This window comes from Ictidomys tridecemlineatus, chromosome 2 (assembly GCF_052094955.1).
Source record: "Ictidomys tridecemlineatus isolate mIctTri1 chromosome 2, mIctTri1.hap1, whole genome shotgun sequence".
Taxonomy (NCBI): Eukaryota; Metazoa; Chordata; class Mammalia; order Rodentia; family Sciuridae; genus Ictidomys; species Ictidomys tridecemlineatus.
In genome coordinates this window covers 83,021,509-83,042,178 of record NC_135478.1, presented here as the reverse complement: position 1 = coordinate 83,042,178, position 20,670 = coordinate 83,021,509, and the positions used below count along the sequence as shown (strand labels likewise).

The following is a 20,670-nucleotide window of genomic DNA, read 5'->3' as shown; positions in this document are numbered from 1 at the left end:
TCAGTGTTGAATGTAACAGTTAAAATTACTATTAAATGCCAGGCACTGGCCTCCAAGAGTTGTTGACAGCTGCTTTACTTTCTCGCTTGTTTTTCTTTTCTTTCTTTCTTTTTTTTTTTTTGGAGTGTTTATCCATACTACACTATTCAGTAAATACTAAGTATGTACTGCACAGTTCTACCCATTGCTTATGACCGGTGTGCAATGCCTATTCTGCGTCAGGCTCTCCCCCACCCTCATCTGCCTCTGGTGCTGTTTGGAACCCACGATCTCGAGCATGCTAGGAAACCACTCTACCCGAGCCCCGCTTCGGATTTCTGCAAGGATCTCATTTAAACTAGACTGCAGGGCGTGAACCTCCAAGTTCTGCTAAGGGTGGGGGTATGGCCCCAGAGAGGGGTTACTCTGGCGTGAGGAAAGGGGAGGCGGTGATGTCTTCTCCTAGTGCTTGCAGACCCAAGGTGACCCCGAATGGCTAGGGGAAGAAGGGGCCGGTCAGGTCAGCCCGAGGGCAAGGTGGAATGGAGGGCAAGGTGGAATGCTGGGCGAGGTTCCGCAGCCCCAGCGCCCGGGTCCACGGGGGGGTGGGGTGGGCGGGGCCAGGCGGGAGGGCGGGGCCTGTATTGTCCGCTCCGCGGGGCATGCCGGGAGCCCCGCCCCCAACATGGCGTCTCACTGACAGTTGGCTGCTGAGCGGCAGAGGCGGATCCTGCTCCTCAGGGCGGCGGCGGCTGTGGCAGCAGCAGGGCCGGGGTCTCCGGGGCCGGGGTGGGAGGATGGCGGCTCGGGCCGCCTAGGGCGGAGCTGCGCGGGCGAGGCGGCCGGTGGGGCGCTGCGGGCGGGCGCGGCGGCCGCTGCCATGGGCTGGTGAGCGCTGCAGCTCCTGCTCGCGTCTCCCGGGCCGGGCGTCTCTCCTCAGCGCCAACCCCTCAGCCCGGCCATGGGCTCGTCGGCCGCAGCGGCGGCGGCGGCGGCCGCGGACTCAGCGCAGTGGCTCTCGGTGAAGGAGGAGACCATCTTCCTGCACGACGGGCTGATCCGGGTCACTGACCTGGCCGAGCTGCCCAGCGAGATCCTGGGGGCCCCGGAGGCTGCCGACACGGACCTGGAGGTGAGCGCGCCGGCCCCGGCCCCGCCGTGTGGCCCACCTGGGGCGCGGGCCCGTCCCCGCCGCGCGGTCCGCGAGCCGCCGCCCGCTGCCCTGCAGGTGTGTGGGCGAGCAGGTGCGGCCGGGCCGCAGGTCTGCAGACCGCACGCCGCCCGCCGCCTGGCGGCCCCGCGCCCGCCGGGGATCTCATTTGTGGTTTCCTTCTGAACGTCCCGACACCCGGCATTTTATTAGACCATCCCTCTGCAAGGCCTGGATGACCCGGAGGAGCCGCCGCCGCCTCCCGGGCCCTCTCTCCCCTCCCCCACAAGCCCCCTGCGCTCACTCCCAGGGCACACCCAGGTTGCTCAGCTTTGGGGACGTTTTTATTTAAACATTGCACACCCTCCCCCTGCTCTCCTTCCCAAGTTCTGTGTCGGGGTATGTGTGTATGTGTTCGGGAGAGGGTAGTGGCAGCTGCCGGTCCTCGATTCAGCAACTTCTCTGTGTCGTGCCTCGGATTGACACCCGGCCTTTGTCAGGGAAGCGGGGTGTAGACAGCGAGAGGGATGCTACCGCGGCCCTCCCTGCGCTCACGGTGGAGGGTCACAGGCTCCTTAGGCCGCAGGGCCTTTTTATGTGCTCAGGGGTCGCGGAGAAGCCCAGGCTTAGGGATCCGCGGCAGGTGCAAAAGCGGATCTCAGCAGTTGTGCTGCTGGGGTTGGGGGCAGAAGGAAACCGAATATGCCTGGTGAATGGGAACTTTCCACTGGCTTCGCTCGGTTTGATGTTTGCCTAGAGGTGGGAAAACTGGCAGTATCGTTTTATCCGCGCCGGCAGATGCTGACGCGGCTGCCATTCCACTTTGTGGGATGACATTTTGGTGTGTAGGTAGCCTGGGGTGTCATGAAATTCTTATTGTCGCAAGGAGGGCCCTCTGGGTAAGACACAGAGAGGATGGTCTGTCTTCTGGCTATAAACGGAATGCGAGGAATCTTTTGTGTTTTGTGGTTTTCCATGCACTTTGGCTTTCAGCACAAGGAGCATTTTATAGAAATGGATTAAAACCCATTAATGTGTGTTTCTGGAAATGGCAGTGATCTGTTCGCGTTGGCTGAGACATTTGGACGTGCTTGAGATGCGAATACGTTCCACTGTATTTGTCTGGTTTTGAGGTTGCTTCAGCATTTCCGTTTTGAACTCTTAATTGACTTATTTTACAATCTGGCCACCAAAACTAAGAAGATATAAGTTGGTAGGGAATTCCTAACATGAAATTATAATTTTATTTTATTTTATTTTGGACTGTTCTATAAAAAGCAAGGTATGTCTGAGTATCTTATCTGTCTGAAAACTCAAGGAGTATTATGCTATGATGGTGGAATCTCAATTTAATTAGCTCTGTTATATGTGAAAGGTAGGGATTGGATGCTCTTTGTGTCTTGGAGATTAATCTTAAGTTCATGGAAGCAAATATAAATATGTGTATATATATATAGAGATATGGATGTGTATGAATTATTTGCAGGATCAGAACGAATAAGATTAGCTAAAATACCTGTGCCATTAAATTGGCTTTCCTAAAATGTTTACCATATATATTGTGTGAACTTGTCAGCTGTTTCACCCAAAGAACGATTTTAAAAGGATTCTCTGACCTGGTAGGTTTAATTTTTTTTTCTTTTAATTTGTGGTATAGCCTCTCAGAAACTAACATGTGAATAAGTGGTAAATATTTGTGACTGGCAGTAGTGAAGAACTTTTTTTTTTTTCATTTCTTTCCAGGTGTTATATAGGCTACATAGCATCAGAAGATAGACAGCTAAGAAAAGCTTTTGTGGCTATTAGATTTGTTTGTGAGGGTATACTCACATTTAATTATTTAATAATGATTATGATTAAATATATCCTTTGTGTCAGGTATTATTTTTTTAAATTCTCAAAATACCTTGGGAGCTAAATCTTGTTACACATTGTAAGAGTTGTATATAGTACACTGTACAATTCTTGTATATACAGGTGAGACAAGTAAACATTAACAGGTATACAGCTTGCTCCAGGTGACATAGTTAGAGAGCCTGGAAATTAACCCAGTTCTGTTCATTTCAAATACATTTGCTTCTAATCAATACTTTACTCCTCCATGCATGTATGAATCCCGCCCCCCCATGAAACCCAGGGCCTCACCCATGCTGAACATGTACTTTCTCACTGAGCAAATATTCCAACCCTATTTGTAATTATTATTTTTTTTAAAGAGAGAGAATTTTTTTAATATTTATTTTTTTTAGTTATTGGCGGACACAACATCTTTTGTTTGTATGTGGTGCTGAGGATCGAACCTGGTCCGATCGCGTGCCAGGTGAGCGCGCTACTGCTTGAGCCACATCCCCAGCCCTATTTGTAATTATTTTAAATCTTATAACTGGCTATGGTTGGTGTAATAAACAAGTATCTTTATTTCCTTCCTAACAACTGTTTCTTTTTCATATTCGAGGAAGATTAGAAGTTTATCAATTGTTTAAAGATAACTTTTTTTGTGTGTGGGGGGTACCAGGGATTGAACTCAGGGGCACTCAACCACTGAGCCCCATCCCCAGCCCTATTTTGTATTTTATTTAGAGATAGGGTCTCACTGAGTTGCTTAGTGCCTCGCCATTGCTGAGCCTGGCTTTGAACTCCAGATCCTCCTGCCTCAGCCTCCTGAGCTGTTGGGATTACAGGCATGCGCCACCATTCCTGGCTACCATCCTAATCAAATGCACTCTTCTAAGCTTCGATTTCCAATGCATATGTGGTTGAAAATGGCTATTCTTTATTGGGTTTTATTGTATAGGATCCTCAGTTAACAATTTGATTATGAGGGGTGGAACCCAAACTAGTTTGAGTAATTTGTGACTGGCAACCTTAACGCTTAAGACTGTAATAGATCACAGTTTTAGAGCATGAAGGGAACTTAGAATGACCCACAGAGATAATTGTTTCCCTCATTTTAGAAAGAAATTATTCTAGATGGTTGGGAGAGATTATGACTTCTTGGTGGTTATAGCATCACTAGTTATGGCAGGGCAACAAATAGACCTGGGCTTTCCTGCCTTTGAATTCTGGTGGTTTTTCCACTCTATAAGTGCTATGTAAAGTTAAATATCAATCTGAAAAAAGAATCCACTCTAAGAAGTCAATTAGCATTGATTTAGGGTTTTTTTTTTTGTTTGTTTGTTTGTTTTGTTTTTTTGTATCAGTGATTGAACCCAGGGGCACTTATCCATGGAGCCATATATCTAGCCCTCATTTTTTATTTTTTATTTTGAGACAAGGTCTTGCTAAGTTGCTTAGGGCTTCATTAAATTGCTGAGGCTAGCTTGAACTTGTAATCCTTCTGTCTCAGCCTCCCAAACTGCTGGGATTACAGGTGTGTGCCACCATGCTTGGCTTGAGTTAGTATTTTCATTTAAACAAGAGCAAAATGTTTGAATTAAAAATTTTCTTCCCAGTTAATTTTAGATAAGTTTTTAAAAAGATCAATAATATTTAGTCAAAAGATTAATATAGGGGCTGGGGATGTGGCTCAAGTGGTAGCGCGCTCGCCTGGCATGTGTGCGGCCCGGGTTCAATCCTCAGCACCACATACCAACAAAAATGTTGTGTCCGCCGAGAACTAAAATAAATAAATAAATAAATATTAAAAATTCTCTCTCTCTCTCCTCTCTTACTCTTTAAAAAAAAAAAGATTAATATAGAGCTGGAGTTATAGCTCAGTGGTAGAGCACTTGCCTAGCACATGTGAGGAACTGGGTTGTATCCTCAGCACCACATTAAAAAAAAAAATAAAGGGTATCGTGTCCATCTACATCTAAAAAATAAAAAAGTTAATACAAATATTTGTGGAATTCAGAAGTGAGCTCGTTTCACTCTCCTGGATGTTGAGGTTATAGCAATTGATGAAATAAAAATCCTTGTCATTAAAAAGCTTATATTTAGGGGCTGGGGTTGTGGCTCAGTGGTAGAGCACTCACCTAGCACATGCGAGGCCCTGGGTCCAATCCTCAGCACTACATAAAAATAAATAAATAAAGGTATTGTGTCCATCTACATATATACATATATATGTATTAAAGCTTGTATTTAGTAGGAGAATATAGATAATAATAAGTAATAAGTATGTGACATGTACAGTCATCCCTCAGTGTGTACTTGGGGGAATTGGTTGCAAGACCCCCTTGAATAAAGTGGTGTGGTGTTTGCATATAACAGAGGCACATTCTCCTACATTCTTTAAATAGTTTACTTATAATACTTAAAACAATGTGAATGGCAGGCAAATAGTTGTTATACTGTATGGTTTAGGGAAAATGATGAGAGGAAAAGGTTTGTACATGTTCTAGGTCTAGCTGCATGGTACATAAATGACTGGCAGGGGAACCCTGCTCAAACAGTGAGTGCTGGAGCGAGACTCAGGGTCTTTGAAATTGTGGGAGGCTGCTGAGGGCATGCTTACACATCACTTCATTTGTGTGGATTCAACATAATGCTTGGTGCAAGGCAAATTCAGGTTTTGCGTTTTGGAACTCTCTGTATATTTTTCCTGAATATTTTCTATCAGTGGTTGGTTGAAACTGCAGATATGGAGGACCAGTTCGTGTGTCTGCGCCCATGCAAGTGTTATGGCAGATGACAATTGTTGTGGGAAAAGAATATCTGGCTAAAGAGATAGAGAGTAATGTGGGAGGACTCTGTTTTATATCAGGTAAACAGGAAAGGAAAGCCTAGGATGGCTTTTGAGTGGAGACTTGAAGGATGTGAGTATAGAATGTGGCTGCTGAAGAAAGAGCAGCCCATGCAGACAAGACGTCCTTAGCAAGTTTGGAGCTCTTAGTCCTTGTCCAGTAAGCAGAGGGGAGAGGAGAGTGATGTGAGTGCAGGGTGCAGATCAAGTAGGGCCTTGTATGTAAGGTTCTTGGATATTAGTTGAGTGGATCAAGTATGCAGAGCAAGGCATTTTCTTCTCCTGTAAAAATAGCTATCTTTCTTTCTTTTTGTATTGGGGGTTGAACTCAGAGGTGCTTACCACTGGAGATAGATCCTCAACTCCTTTTGTTTTTGGTGAGACAAGATCTTACCAAACTGCCTTGAACTTGTGAGCCTCCTGCCTCAGCCTCTTGAGTGTGCACTACTGTGCCTGGCTAGAACATTAGTGTTTTTATAATAAAGGAAAAATTTAAAAACAAAATAATGGCTTATTTGTGAAGTTCCAAAAGGTTTCTGTTTTCTATTTCATATTTCTTTACAAATTCCAGTTTGGCATAGGCATTAGATAAGTAGCTAGGTAGATAAATTGATTGCATCCCGGCCAAGATATGACTGGGCTACATCCCCAGCCCTTGTTCTCAGTCTTCATTGTTTGCTTATAAGGACCTCCCATTCCCTGCCACATATACATCCCCCAAATCAAGACTTGAACTTGAATGTTCAAATCAACTTTATTTGTGACTTCCTCAAACTGGAAACATTTTGGCTATATAGAGAATTAAATAAACAAATAAGTAAATAAATGGGTGATACATCCATACAATGGAATACTACTCAGCAATAAAAAGCAACAAACTGTTAATACTCACAGCATGGATTTATGCTGAGTGGAAGAAGCCAGATAAACAAGAATAAATATTTTGAAGATTCCATTTATATGAAATTCTAGAAAATACAAATGAATCTGTAGTCGTTGCCTGGATATAAAGGTGGGCAGGAAGGGATTGGAGGGAGGGATTATAGAGGAACATGAGGAGATTTTGGGGGTGTACACTTTAAATATGTGCAGTTTATTGTAGCAACTTATTACTTGAATAAACAAAACCCACAAATGCCCAGAGTGTTTTATGGATACACTTAGGACATGAAAAAGGCTAAGCAGTGTTTTTTGTTTTTCGTAAGGTTCTTGGATATTAGTTAAGTGAATTAAGTGGGCAGAGCAAAGCATTTTCTTGTCCTGTAAAAATAGCTTCTTCCTTCCTTCCTTCCTTCCTTCCTTCCTTCCTTCCTCCTTCCTCCCTCCCTCCCTCCCTCTCTCTCTCTTTCTCTCTTTCTCTCTTTTTTTCTTTTTGTACTGGGGGTTGAACTCAGTTGTCATGGAAGGGCAAAAGCATTTGGATTTGGAGTGATCAGCTGAAGTAGCCAAGGTTTTGGGAACTTATGTGAAATCTTTGAGATGATGTGTAGATATTTGTTGATCTGTTGTCCTAGGAGAATACCACTATCCTTTTTATCTTTAGGGCAAAATCCTTGGGAAAGCGTATACATACTTTATGGAATTCCAAACTTTAGATTTGGAAAAATTGAGGGATACATTAATAAATTGCTCTTGTTGATTGGTAGCATTCTTTATCATGCAGTCAATGAGCGCTGGAGTAAGAGTCCCTGAATCTTGGTTCAGTGTTCTATGAGATTGGGCAAAAGCTCAACCAGCTCTTAGGCACATTTGGTAGCACTGAAATGTGAGAAGGAAGCATCTGAAGCCCTTGAGAGATAGTATGGCCTGGAGTTAAAGTCACATTTAAAGAGTCAGACTGGAATTGAAATTCTAGCTCTGACCCTTGCTGGCTGTGTGACCTTGGGCAAATTCCACACCTTTTATTATCCCTGTTTCTTCTTCTGGTGTAACATCTTTGTCATCATTGTTACCATCACCATGACACCAGCACAGCATAGTTCATGCCAGTGTCTATGCTGAACGTCCACACCCATTATCTTGTTTAACCTTCATGAAAACCTTATAACCTTGTAAAACCATATAGCCTTCATGAAAACATTATCTTTTGAAAAAATATATGTGTATACATAAAAAACTAGGGCACTCTGGCACATACAGAAGTAACTTGAAGAATATCATATACATAGTGGCAAAGCTCAGGCTGAAATCCGTTATTCCGGCCCAGGGTTCATATTCTTAAACTTAGTGTAAAGATTAATAATAATAATGCTTATAATAATAACAAATAGGGTTAATGTAAGAAATAAAAATGGAAGTGATTATTTTTTATTTTTTTTTTAAGTTTTTTTTTTTTTTTTTAGTCATTGATGGACACAATATCTTTATTTATTTATTTTTATGTGGTGCTGAGGACCAAACCCAGTGCCTCACGCATACGAAGCAAGTGCTCTACCAATGAGCTACAACCCCAGTCCTGGAAGTGATTATGTATTTGAAGTGTATTGACTCTTTATTTTTTTTAAATTTATATTTATTTATTTATTTATTTATTTTAGTTGTTGATAGTCCTTTCTTTATTTTACGTGGTGCTGAGAATTGAACCCAGTGCCTCACACATGCCAGGCAAGTGTGCTACCACTGAGCCCCAGCCCCAGCCCTTGACTCTTTATAAAGTGCTATGTTGTTTTATGCATATTAGTCAGCTGCTTTTTATAAATGAAAGCAAAATTCTTATTAACAGATTAAAAAAAAAGATTTCTCTGGAATTTTCTTCCTTCCCAACTGGGTTTGCATTAACTAGGCAGATGAGATAATAGTCTTCATTTCAGCTTTTCTCCAATTGTATTTTTAAAGTCTTGCTAAATAAATCAGCTTTGATTATTATCTGCCTTCTTGGCTTCCATATTGACTGTTACAAAATACCTTCTGTTGGCTAAGGCTATTGGGTAGGTTGTCATGCACCTGTTCTTTCATAGGTTATAAAGTGCCTGTGGTGATGAGAGTTTCCCATGCTTTCTCTTCCCTCCTCTTCTTTTCATTTTCTATAACAGTGGTCATAGGGTGGACACAAGGAGTGTAGTCTGCTTTGCAAGAAATTTAGTCAATAGTGATAGACAAACGTAGATAACAACAGATGAAGCCAGGTTTGGTGGCACAATTGTAATCCCAGCTACTTGGAGGCTGAGGTAGGAAGATTAAAAGTTCAAGACCTGCCTGGGCAATTTAGTAAGACTTTGTCTCAAAATAAAAAGGGCTGGAATATAGTTCAATGGTAGAGTGTCCCTGGGTTCAATCCCCAGTAGTCCCCCAAAACAAAACAACAGCAAACTCAGCAGGTAGTCAAGTATGGGACAAGTACAGCTATTTCAAAAGGAGAGAAGACTGCAGAAATTGTATAAGTATTATTTTTTTGTATTTTTGGTTACGCTGGGGATTGAATTTAGAACCTGAGCATGCTAGGCAAGTGCTCCACCCCTGAGTAACATCCCCATCCCTTTTTATCTTTTATTTAGAGACAGGGTCTCACTGAACTGCTTAGGACTTTCAAAGTTAGGTTGCTGAGGCTTGCTCTGAACTTGTGATCCTCCTGCCTCAGCCTCCTTAGCTTTTGGGATTACAGGCAGGTACCATCTTGCAGGTTCCTTCATCCTTTTTTTTTTTTTTTTTTTAAAGAGAGAGTGAGAGAGGAGAGAGAGAGAGAGAGAGAATTTTTTTTAATATTTATTTTTTAGTTGGCGGACACAACATCTTTGTTGGTATGTGGTGCTGAGGATCGAACCCGGGCCGCACGCATGCCAGGCTAGCGCGCTACCGCTTGAGCCACATCCTCAGCCCCTCCCTCATCCTTTTTAAAAAATATTTATTTTTACTTGTAGTTGGACACAATACCTTTGTTTTATTTATTTATTTTTATGTGGTGCTGAGGATGGAACCCAGAGCCTGGCATGTGCTAAGTGAGTGTTCTACCACTGAGCCACAACCCCAGCCCCTCCCTCATCCTTTTTATAAGGACACTTGTGATTATATTTAATTTATGGCCCACTCAGATTATGGAAATCCCCATCCCCAAATCCTTAATCACATCTGCAAAGTCCCTTTTGCCATCAAAGCTCCTGTTCATAGTTCCAGAGATCAGACGTGGAAGGTGTCATTTTTAGTTAGGTGTTGAAGGTGTTTTGGGAGTTTTCAGTTTTTCTTTTGCAAACCAGTCCTTCAGTGCACATCATTGCATGTCCATGGGTGCACATGTGATAGTATTTCTCTAGGGTAGATCCTTAGAGGTAAAACTGCTGGGTCCTAGGTGACCATTTTAATAAATACTACCAAATTGTTCTCCCAAATGGCTGTGCCAGTTTCTACTCCCAGTATCAGTGTTTCATGGGACTGCTTTTCCTCACACCCTTGTGGAGACCATTTTAGAATTCAAGAGTTTGCTTAAAATTTTTCATTTTACTTAAGCCAGTGGCTTTCACTCCATAGATGACATTATATATCACTGCTATTTCTTCAAATCTGCTATTTTTACAGTAGGCATAATTGGGTATCTGGAAATGCATGCCAAACCCTGGTCAGCTGTAAGAGCCAGAGTTTTCCCTTGGTGCCATCCAGCTCTTATCAGTTCACTTCAGGACCTCTCTGCTTGATCTCCTTCAGCTCCTGGCATAACCTCATTTGGGTCAGTAATCCAGTTAATACAGTCCATGTCCATATATAGGCAGGAAAGAAGATGACTTTTTAGTCTGTGATGTTTGGGGACGCTGCCAGAGGCCAGCAGAGCCAGGGAGCTGCTCTCACCAGGCTGAGATGCCTTGGGTTTTGAAGTATGCTCAGAGTGCACAACACTTGTTTTAACAATTTGGACTCAGATTCCCTTAAAAGTTTCTCTGTTCCATATTAATATAATGAGTAGTTCCACATTTTTGAACCTGATATTAAGTGAATTGTATTTTGTGAATGCAAAACTTTGTGTGGGGGATGGGGACAGTACTGGGAATTAACCCAAGGCCTTGAGATGCTAGACAGATCTCCATCAGCCCTTTTTCATTTTTTGTTTTGAGACAGGGTCTCATTCAGTTGCTGAGGCTGCACTCAAACTTGCCATCCTCTTGCTGCAGCCTTCCGAGTAGCTGGGGTTACAGGTGTGTGCCACCATGCCCAGCTGCAAAATCTTTTTGATTATAAAAAATAATACATGAATACTGTAGAAAATATTAAAAAATATGCGAGACACTGTTTAAATAGCCTGGAATTACATCAGCTAGAAAAAAATATTATTTTAAAAATTTTGAACCCAATACCTTTATTTTAGTTATTGAGTTTTATGTGATGCTGAGAATTGAACCCAGTGCCTTGCACATGCTAGGCACATGCTAGGCAAGTGCTTTACTGCTGAGCCACAACCCCAACCCCCCCAAATTAATTTTTAATTATGTTCTTCAAATCATTCTTTAGTATACCAAACTGGCATTATATACTATGTATTGTATTCTTACTGGATACATTTTGTTGGATTCTATTTATAACAATTTTTAATGGCTATATAGTAGTGTCGTGCACCCCCACCCCCCAGTTTCAGAACTTGGGGTAATGGGGCACTACCAGTGAGCTGCATCCCCAACTCTTTGTGTTTTCTATTTTTGGAAAAGGGTCTCATTGGATTGCCCAGGCTGCCCTGGAACTTGCCATTCTCCTGCTTCAGCTTCTAGACTAGCTGGGATTATGGGCAAGCACCACCATGCTTGGCTACACAATAGTTTTTGGATGACTATGATTGTTTTTTATTTTACTACTATTACTTTAAATCTGTTATTATAAAGATAATACCAATTTATAGAAAGTTAAATGATTTTTAGTGCTTAGAGTCATTGTTTGATAAAAAGCTTGGTGAATTTTAAATTTGTAGTTAATAAAGTGTGTTTCTGCAACCTACTACTGTTGACAAGTTACAGTATAAAGGTATTTAAATAGTACTATATAATTCCTCTCCTAATAACATTGAACATATATGTGGAGCTTTGAGTTTAGAAAGTGCTATTACATACTTATGTGGGATAATTAATGTTCCATGATGGGACACATCAGAGTGCACAAATTTGAATCCCTAGTGTTTCTACTAAAACCTGCAGTTGGATGAATTACTAGGTCAGAGTACAGTATGTAGCAATTTTAGATTAACAGTAAGGAGATACATAATTTGCAAACTATTTTATGCAAAAATTGTTTATTTAGTAATGCTAATAACTACAGATGCTTTAAGTAGTGGTTTTATACCAACAAAATATTAACATTCAGCTTGTATTTGTAATGGATCTTTTCTGTGTTTACTGTGCTTGCTTTGTGCTCTGTAGTTTGCATTTCTGATTTCATATGAACAATAGGTGTAGCTATTTACTGGACTGAGTAGAGAATCAGGACCTTTGTCTTTGTTGATATGTTTGGTTTTCTTACTGCTGAAATGAAATAAGAATAGAAGAAGAATCTGTGTCAACATATTTGCATTTAAACAGTGGTACATAATAGAACTAACTATTTCTTTTTTTTTTAGTTTGTTCTTTTTAGTTATACATGACAGTAGAATGTATTTTGGCAAATTATACATACATAGAATACATAACTTATTCTATTTAGGATCCCATTCTTGTGGTTGTACATGATGTGGAGTTACCCTGGCTATGTATTCAAATACAAGGCTAGGGAAGTTATGTCTGATTAATTCTAATGTCTTTCCTATTCCCCTCCCTCCTCCCTTTGTCTAATCCAATAGATTTCTATTCTTCTCCTCCACATCCTCCCTTGTTTGGGTCAGCATCCACATATCAGAGAGAACATTTGGCCTTTGGTTTTGGGGGATTGGCTTATTTCATTTAGCATGATAGTTTCCAGTTCCATCCATTTACTGACAAATGCCATTATTTCTTTCTTCTTTACAACTGAGTAATATTCCATTGTGTATTTATACCATACTTTCTTTTTTTTAAAAAAATTTTTTATTAGTTGCTCAAAACATTACAATGATCTTGACATATCATACATTTGATTCAAATGGGGTACATAATCTTCTTTTTCCATGTGTACAGATTGCAGGATCACATTGGTTATACAGCCACGTTTATACATAGGGCCATACTAGTGTCTATTGTATTGTGCTGCCCTTCTTCTTTATCCAGTCATTTGTTGAAGGACACTATGTTGTTTCCATCCTTGGCTATTGTGAGTTGAGCTGCTATAAACATTGATGTAGCTGTGTCACCATAGTATGCTGTTTTTAAGTCCTTTGGGTATAGACTGAGGAATTGGGTAACTGGGTCAAATGGTGGTTCCATTCTAAGTTTTCTAAGGAATCTCCATACTGCTTTCTATAGTGATTGCACCAATTTGCAGTCCCACCAACAATGTATAAGAGTACCTTTCTCCCCACACTCTCACTAACATTTATTATTACTTGTATTCTTTATAATTGTCATTCTGACTGGGGTGAAATGGAATCTCAGTGTAGATTTAATTTGCATTTCTCTAATTGCTGGAAATGTTGAGCATTTTTTCATGTATTTTTTGACCATTTGATCTCTTCTTCTAAGAAGAATTTGTTCAGATCCTTTTCTCATTTTTGATTGCATTATCGATTTTTCAGGTGTTGAGTTTTTTGAGTTCTTTAGATAATCTGGAGGGCAATGTTCTTTCTGAGGTACAGGTGGTAAAAATTTTCTCCCATTCTGTAGGCTCTCTGTTCATGTTCATGTTCTTGATTGTTTCCTTTTTTTTTTTTTTTTGTGAAGAAGCTTTTCAGTTTGATGCCATCCCATTTATTGATTCTTGATTTTACTTCTTGAACTTTAGGAGTCTTATTGAGGAAGTTGATCCCTAAGCCATTATGATGGAGAGTTGGGCCTACTTTTTCTTCTAGTAAGTGCAGGGTCACTTGTCTAATGCCTAGGTCCTTAATCTACTTAGAGTTGAGTTTTGTGCAGGGTGAGAAATAAGGGTTCAATTTTTCATTCTATTACATATGGATTTCCAGTTTTCTCAATTCCATTTGTTGAAGAGGCTATCTTTTTTCCAATGTAAGTTTATGGAAAAAATGTTATGTCTGATTAATTCTACTGTCCATCCTATTCCCCTCCCTCGTCCCCTCCCTTCCCTTCATTCCCCACTGTATGTTTAGGATGAGATAACTGTATTTATGTGGATGTGTCTTTGTGTCTTCTATTCTGTTCTATTGGTCTTCATGTCTGTTTTGGTACCAATACCATGCTGTTTTTGTTGTTATAGCTCTGTTCTTTATTTCTTGATATCAGTTCCTACCAAATCATTAAGTTATAGTATAATTGTAAAACAGTTTATAGGTTATTTAATCTAAAAAGAGGAAATATGGGTAAAAAGTTCAAAATATGTTTAGAGACTTTGGGGAAAGGGTGTTTTGATGAACTTATAATAAAGAAAAGTTTATTTTCCCAAGGGGATATTCCCTACCCCCATGACTTTATGGTTGGTAAACTTTAAAATAATTTTTTTCTTAAATTTTTGTAGTGCTAGGGATTGAACCCAAGACCTCACACATGCCAGAGAAGCACTTTACCATAGAACTACATCTCTAGCTCCCTGTAGAGATTCTTTTTAAAATTTTTTTAGTTGTCAAAGGATATTTTTTTATTTATACGTGGTGCTGAGAATCAAACCCAATGCTTCACACATGCTAGGCAAGTGCTCTACCACTGAGCCCCAACCCCAGTGCCCCTGGAGGGATTCTTATCCTGAATAGAATTCCCAGGGTTTATGAACTTGGATGGGAACAGTAAAAATACATTTTTACTTTCACATACTTTTAGCTGAAATTCAGCATTTCCTCCAGTTATGAATGTAGTTAACAAACCTCCATAGAATTGGCAGAACCTGTGACTTTGCAACAAGCATTATAGGTATTATTTTATCATATTGTAGTTGTTGAACTGTCTTAAAGTATGGTTTATTGGGCTGGGGATGTGGCTCAAGCGGTAGCGTGCTCGCCTGGCATGCGTGCGGCCCGGGTTCGATCCTCAGCACCACATACCAACAAAGATGTTGTGTCCGCCGAGAACTAAAAAAAAAAAAAAAAAATATTAAAAATTCTCTCTCTCTCTCTCTCTCTCTCTCTCTTTAAAAAAAAAAAGTATGGTTTATGCTCACCATTGCTTAGGAAATATGGTAATTATTAGATCTTGTTATCCAATGTGCTGATAAATGAAGCTCCTATGTTATGATGTCATAGGTTTGTTGAAATATTTTGGTAACTGTATTTCAGTGTATTATGACAGGTTTCTTATAATCCATATTTTGGTTTTGGTTTTGACTTTTGTTGTTGCTGGGGTCGGGGAGGTGCTGGGGAGCAAATGCAGGGCCTTGAGTATGGTAGGCAAGTGGGTGTTCTGACTTTGCCCATTTGTCAAATATCCTGTCATTTACAATGAAGTTTTATTTATTTATTTTTTGTATGTGTGTGTGTGTGTGTGTGTGTGTGGTGCTGGGAATTGAACCCAGGACTTTGTGCATGTGAGGCAAGTACTCTACCAACTGAGCTATATCCCCAGCCCTGAAGCTGGGTTTTTTAAGAAAATAAAATATCTGATAAAATGACTTTTTTTAAAAGCCCAATTTTCTCCCCTCCCCTTTGTCTGAAGAGAATGTTGGTCACCTCAAGGTATGTGAAAAAAATTTCAGTAACACTTTATATTGGTGTCTTATACTTCTAATTGAAAACCATTTTAAACAGGTGGCCCCAGGCAGTAACAGTTGCTATCCCCAGAGAAACATTGTTTTTAAAGTCGGAAGTTCATTTTACTTTCATCTTCTCTATAGAGTACAATTATACTCTTGTGGTTTCTTTTATTGTTCAGATTGTTACTTTACATTTGCTGCTGACAGGTTTCAGGAGTTTTGCTTAAACAATCTCCAGAATAGTGCTGTTCAGTTGGTTGCCATTGCCCACATGTGGCTGCTGGGTACCTGTAACATGGCTAGTCAGAAATAGAATGTGCTGAAAATATAATGCATAGAGTACTTGGATGACATCATGCCCAAAAAAGGAGAAAGATCCCATTAATATCAATATTACTTAATTAAATGTTGAAATGATAATATATTGGATGTGATGGGTTAAGTAAAATATGTTTTAAATTTTAAAACATCAAAATTAATTTTGTTTCTATCTATCTATCTATCTATCTATCTATCTATCTATCTATCTATCTATCTATCTATCTATCTATTTATGCAGTGCTGGGGATTGAATCCAGGGGTGCTCTACCACTGGGTTACATTCCCAGCCCTGTAATTTTTTTTTTTTTTTTTTAATTTAGAGACAGGGTTTCAGCAAGTTACCCAGGCTGGCTTCAAGCTTTGGATTCTTCTGCCTCAGCTTCCCAAGAACTGGGATTGTCACTGGAGAGAAATGTCTTTGGAGAAGGGTCCAAGGAGTTCAGGAGGGAAGGGGGAATTGGACTCAGAATCGGCTGAGTTCTTGGCCTATTTGATGGGAAAGAATTTCAGCACATCCCAGACAAAGGCATAGACAGAGGTTTATTTAGGAGGTAGATACATATTCAAGGGGGGTTGCAGAGTGTTTCAAGAATGGAAAGCCTCTCCTGGGGGGGGGGTCAGTATTTACAGAGGGCTGTATTTAGGGGCTGCACTGCAGGTGGAGCTAGGGTGGAGTGGCAGTTTCCCCTATAGCTTACATATTTCCCACATTTTAAGAGCTCTGCTTTCTGCATTTCAGTGACTTTTGGGAGTTTCCTTTGAGACTTAGCATATATCGCTCTCTTTATCCTAAATCCTTATCCCAGGATTATAGCTGAGCCCATTGGGTAGGTTTGTTATCTTTATTAATGTGGCTACTAAAAAAATATTATTTTTTTCTTTTTTTAATTGATTTTATTATTTTTTAAATACATGACAACAGTGGAATGCATTACAATCCTTATTACACATATAGATCACAATTTTTCGTATCTGTATATAAAATATGTTCACGTCAATTTATGCCACTATACATGAACTAAAAAATATTAAATTTTTGTATGTGTTTTATATATTTCTTTTGTATAGTGTTCTTTTAGACAGATTGGCCAACTTGTCCTTAGGGCCTTATCAAGATAACTTTTTCTTAGTAAAAAGCTCTTTAGTTGTTGTTTTGTTTGTTTTGGTATTGGGTATTGAATGTGGGGTGCTTTACTACTGAGCTGTTTCCCTGTCTTTTTTTTTTTTTTTTTTTTTTGAGACAGGATCTCATTAAGTTGTTGAGGCTGGCCTCAAGCTTGTGATTGTCCTGCCTCAGTGTCCCAAGTTGCTGGGATTACAGGTGTGAACCACCACACCTGCTTAGAGAAATAGTTTTTTTTTTTTTTTTTTTTTTTTTTTAAGAGAGAGTGAGGGGGGGAGAGAGAGAGAGAGAGAGAGAGAGAGAGAGAAAGAAAATTTTTAATATTTATTTTTTAGTTCTCGGCGGACACAACATCTTTGTATGTGGTGCTGAGGATCGAACCCGGGCCACACGCATGCCAGGCGAGCACGCTACCGCTTGAGCCACATCCCCAGCCCGAGAAATAGTTAAAACAGAGAAGCTGGGCATGGTGGTGCATGTCTATAATCCCAGCTACTCAGGAGGCTACAGTAGGAGGATTGCCAAATTTGGGGTCAGCCTGGGCAACTTAGACCCCTGTCTCAATATTAAAAAAATTAAAAAGGTCTGGAGAAATTATTCAGTGTTAAAGCACCCCTGGGTTTCCAACCCCAGTGCTGGGGTGGTGATGGAGGTGGGAAATAGTGGAAATATTCTCTTTAAAAATGCTATAGTAGGGGCTGGGGTTGTATTTCAGTGGTAGAGCACTTAGCTGGCACATGTAAGGCACTGGGTTTGATCCTCAGCACCACATAAAAATAAAAAAATAAAATAAAGGTATTGTGTCCATCTACAACTAAAAAAATACGGGGGCGGGCGGGGGACAATGCTATAGTACACATCTGTAACCATCTAGCTTTATTTATCATAAATCAGAATGAGAGACTCTAGAGACTTTGTTTAAATTGATGGGATTATTTTGCTGTTTGTGTTATACGCATAATTAAAATCATGTTTATGGCCATGTGTAATGTAGTATATAAATTATCTGTATATTTAGAAATTTTAGACAGCACATGATTCAAAATTTCTAAGGTTTCCTACAGATGTAGCTCAGTGATAGAACACTTTTGTAGCATGCCTGAGGCCCTGAGTTTGATCCCCAGCTTCAAAAAACAAAACAAACAAAATTGAAAGTTTGAAAAGGGAATACAGGGGCAAGGCTTCACATCCTTCCCACTCCCAATCCCAATAACAGCCAGCATTACTAGCTGCCTAGGTCCCCCAGGGACAGTTAGTGCGCACACAAGTGATATATTAGCCTGATTTGCTGGTCTCCCCTTTCCTCTGTTCTAACCACCTTAGCCTGTTGGTGTTGTAATAGCAGGACTGAAAGGCTCCCATCCTCAGGGCCTTCCTCTTCCCTCTAGATGAAGTTAGCTTTCGTAAAGCCACCACCAGGTGGGTGATAGAGCTGGCATTTTTGAGACTATTAAAGAATGAAATTATTATTTTTTATTTATTTATTAGGTGTAGATGGCCACAACATAATGCCTTTATTTATTTATTTTTTTTTTAAAGAGAGAGTGAGAGAGAGAGAATTTTTAATATTTATTTTTTTAGTTCTCAGCGGACACAACATCCTCGTTGGTATGTGGTGCTGAGGATCGAACCCGGGTCGCACGCATGCCAGGCGAGCGCGCCACCACTTGAGCCACATCTCCAGCCCCAATGCCTTTATTTTTATGTGTCCTGAGGATCATACCCCAGGCCCTGCCTGTGCTAGGCGAGTACTCTACTGCTGAGCCACAATCCCAGCCCAAGAATGAAATTCTGAAAACTTAGCATGTTGAAAAAAAGTGAAAAACAATGACATTACTCAGGAAAACTTAAGCCCTGTTTGCAGATAAGTGGGGAAGTTTTGAAACAACTGGAACAGTGACTCTTTTCAAATAAATATATACAGTTGTTTTAGCACAGTCCCAGTGAATACAGATAGATCTTTCAAGGACCATAGCAAAAGAGACAGGGGACCTTTAGCTCAAAGGCTTACTGATTGCAAGACTGTTTGGTAATTGTTTAATAATTGGGGATACACCATGTTAACTGGACCTAGAACAATTCTCCTAAATTTTGATATGGCAGATTCATCTCCTCTTTCTCCAAGCAATTATGTCAGTACTAAAAAAAGTCACCCTTCTTGCTTCTGGAGTTAGGCACTTATATGTTAAATAAGTATTTAACATATTTGATACAACATTAGTGTTTTTTTTTTTTTTTTTTTTTGTGATGCTGGGGACTGAACCCAAGGCCTTGTGCATGCAAGGTAAGCACTCTACCAACTAAGCTATACCCCCAGCCCAACATTAGTTTTAAAATATGTATAAAATGCTGTATTACATGGTTCTTTGCTTTGCCTATCATTTTTGGAATGCATCTTAACACGTGGGGTCATACAGATTATTGTGCCCTCTGGGACTCAGAAGGATAGTGTGCTGAGTCAGTGACAAATAACCTGGTACTCCAAAATGCTGCGCCTCTGGCAGATATATACAGATATAGAGAGGGAGCCCAGGCCTAGGTGGCAACACATCTAGCCAGCTTTTAGCCCAGCTCTTTTAGCCCAGCTCTTCTCTATCAATGAGAAGACTTAAAGGAAATATATGAGGTAACATACTCAACAGCGACTGGCATGTGGCATTTAAAAATGAAAAAAAAAAATGTGAGATACAAGTTTTTTTTTTTTTTTAAAGAGAGAGAGAGGAGCGAGCGAGAGAGAGAGAGAGAGAGAGAGAGAGAGAGAGAATTTTTTTTTTAATATTTATTTTTTATTTCACCGCAGACACAGCATCTTTGTTGGTATGCGGTGCTGAGGATCGAACCCGGGCCGCACGCATGCCAGGAGAGCACGCTACCACTTGAGCCACATCCCCAGCCCGAGATACAAGTTTTGCTATTAAATGCTCATTATAGTTCAGATATTGGACTGAATATTTGTTGGCATGGTGCATTCTAAAATCATGTGTCATCACGGATAAATAGATAATATCCCTACAGTTCTTTAAAACCTGGAAAAAAGAGATCCTTATTTTTATTTACATATAGTTGAATAAAAGTAGATATTTGTCTTGATCTTGATTTCAACAGGAATAATATTGTTGGTTATTTTGCTAGGAACAGATGAGACTAAATGTAATTTCTCCAAATTGCATTGAAACAATTCTTATGATTTTTATAATTTTCTCTTATATATTCTTTTTTATATAGGCTTCTTCTCTCTTTTATTCTTTCATATATTGGGCATAAAAGGTCAAGGTATTTCCTTATTGAGAGTTGCCCCTCAGAACATTATTCTTGGGCTGGGTGTGGTTGTGCTCACCCATGTGGTACACACCTGTAATCCCAGAAGTTTGGGAGGCTGAGGCAGGAGGATCGCACGTTCAAAGCCAGCCTCAGCAATTTAGCAAGGCCTTAAGCAACTAAGTGAGACTGTCTCAAAAATAAAAAATAAAAGGGCTGGGAAGGTAGCTCAGTGGTAAAAGCACCCAAGGGGCTCTCACCCCAGTACCACAATAAATGAATGAATAAATAAAAAAATAAGTAAACAAAACAAGCAAGCAGAAATCATTTCTAGTTCATAAGTCAAGAAAAAACTATTGTTGCACTTGTGTACATTCCTTTTTCTTAATTTTCTTTGGGCCCTGTAGCAGCATGTGCATACCACCTGAGGTTCTTGTTAAATTTTAGTTTGGTTCAGTGATTCTAGGGTGGGACCTGACATTT

General features: G+C 40.3%; 1 protein-coding gene across 7 annotated transcripts in view; it reads left to right on the top strand.

Moving 5' to 3' along the window:
• Positions 1 to 655: 655 nt before the first annotated feature.
• Hectd4 (HECT domain E3 ubiquitin protein ligase 4) overlaps positions 656 to 20,670 on the top strand; it is a 177,864-nt gene continuing 157,849 nt past the window's right edge. For 6 of the 7 annotated variants that reach the window (XM_078039056.1, XM_078039054.1, XM_078039055.1 and 3 more), the window contains exon 1: positions 659 to 1,111. In XM_078039056.1, coding sequence (XP_077895182.1) covers positions 941 to 1,111 — 171 coding nt within the window. In that variant the 5' untranslated portion in view covers positions 659 to 940. Of the gene's footprint in view, positions 1,112 to 20,670 lie in introns of all 7 variants that reach the window. The other variant, XM_078039057.1, reaches the window with a different exon arrangement.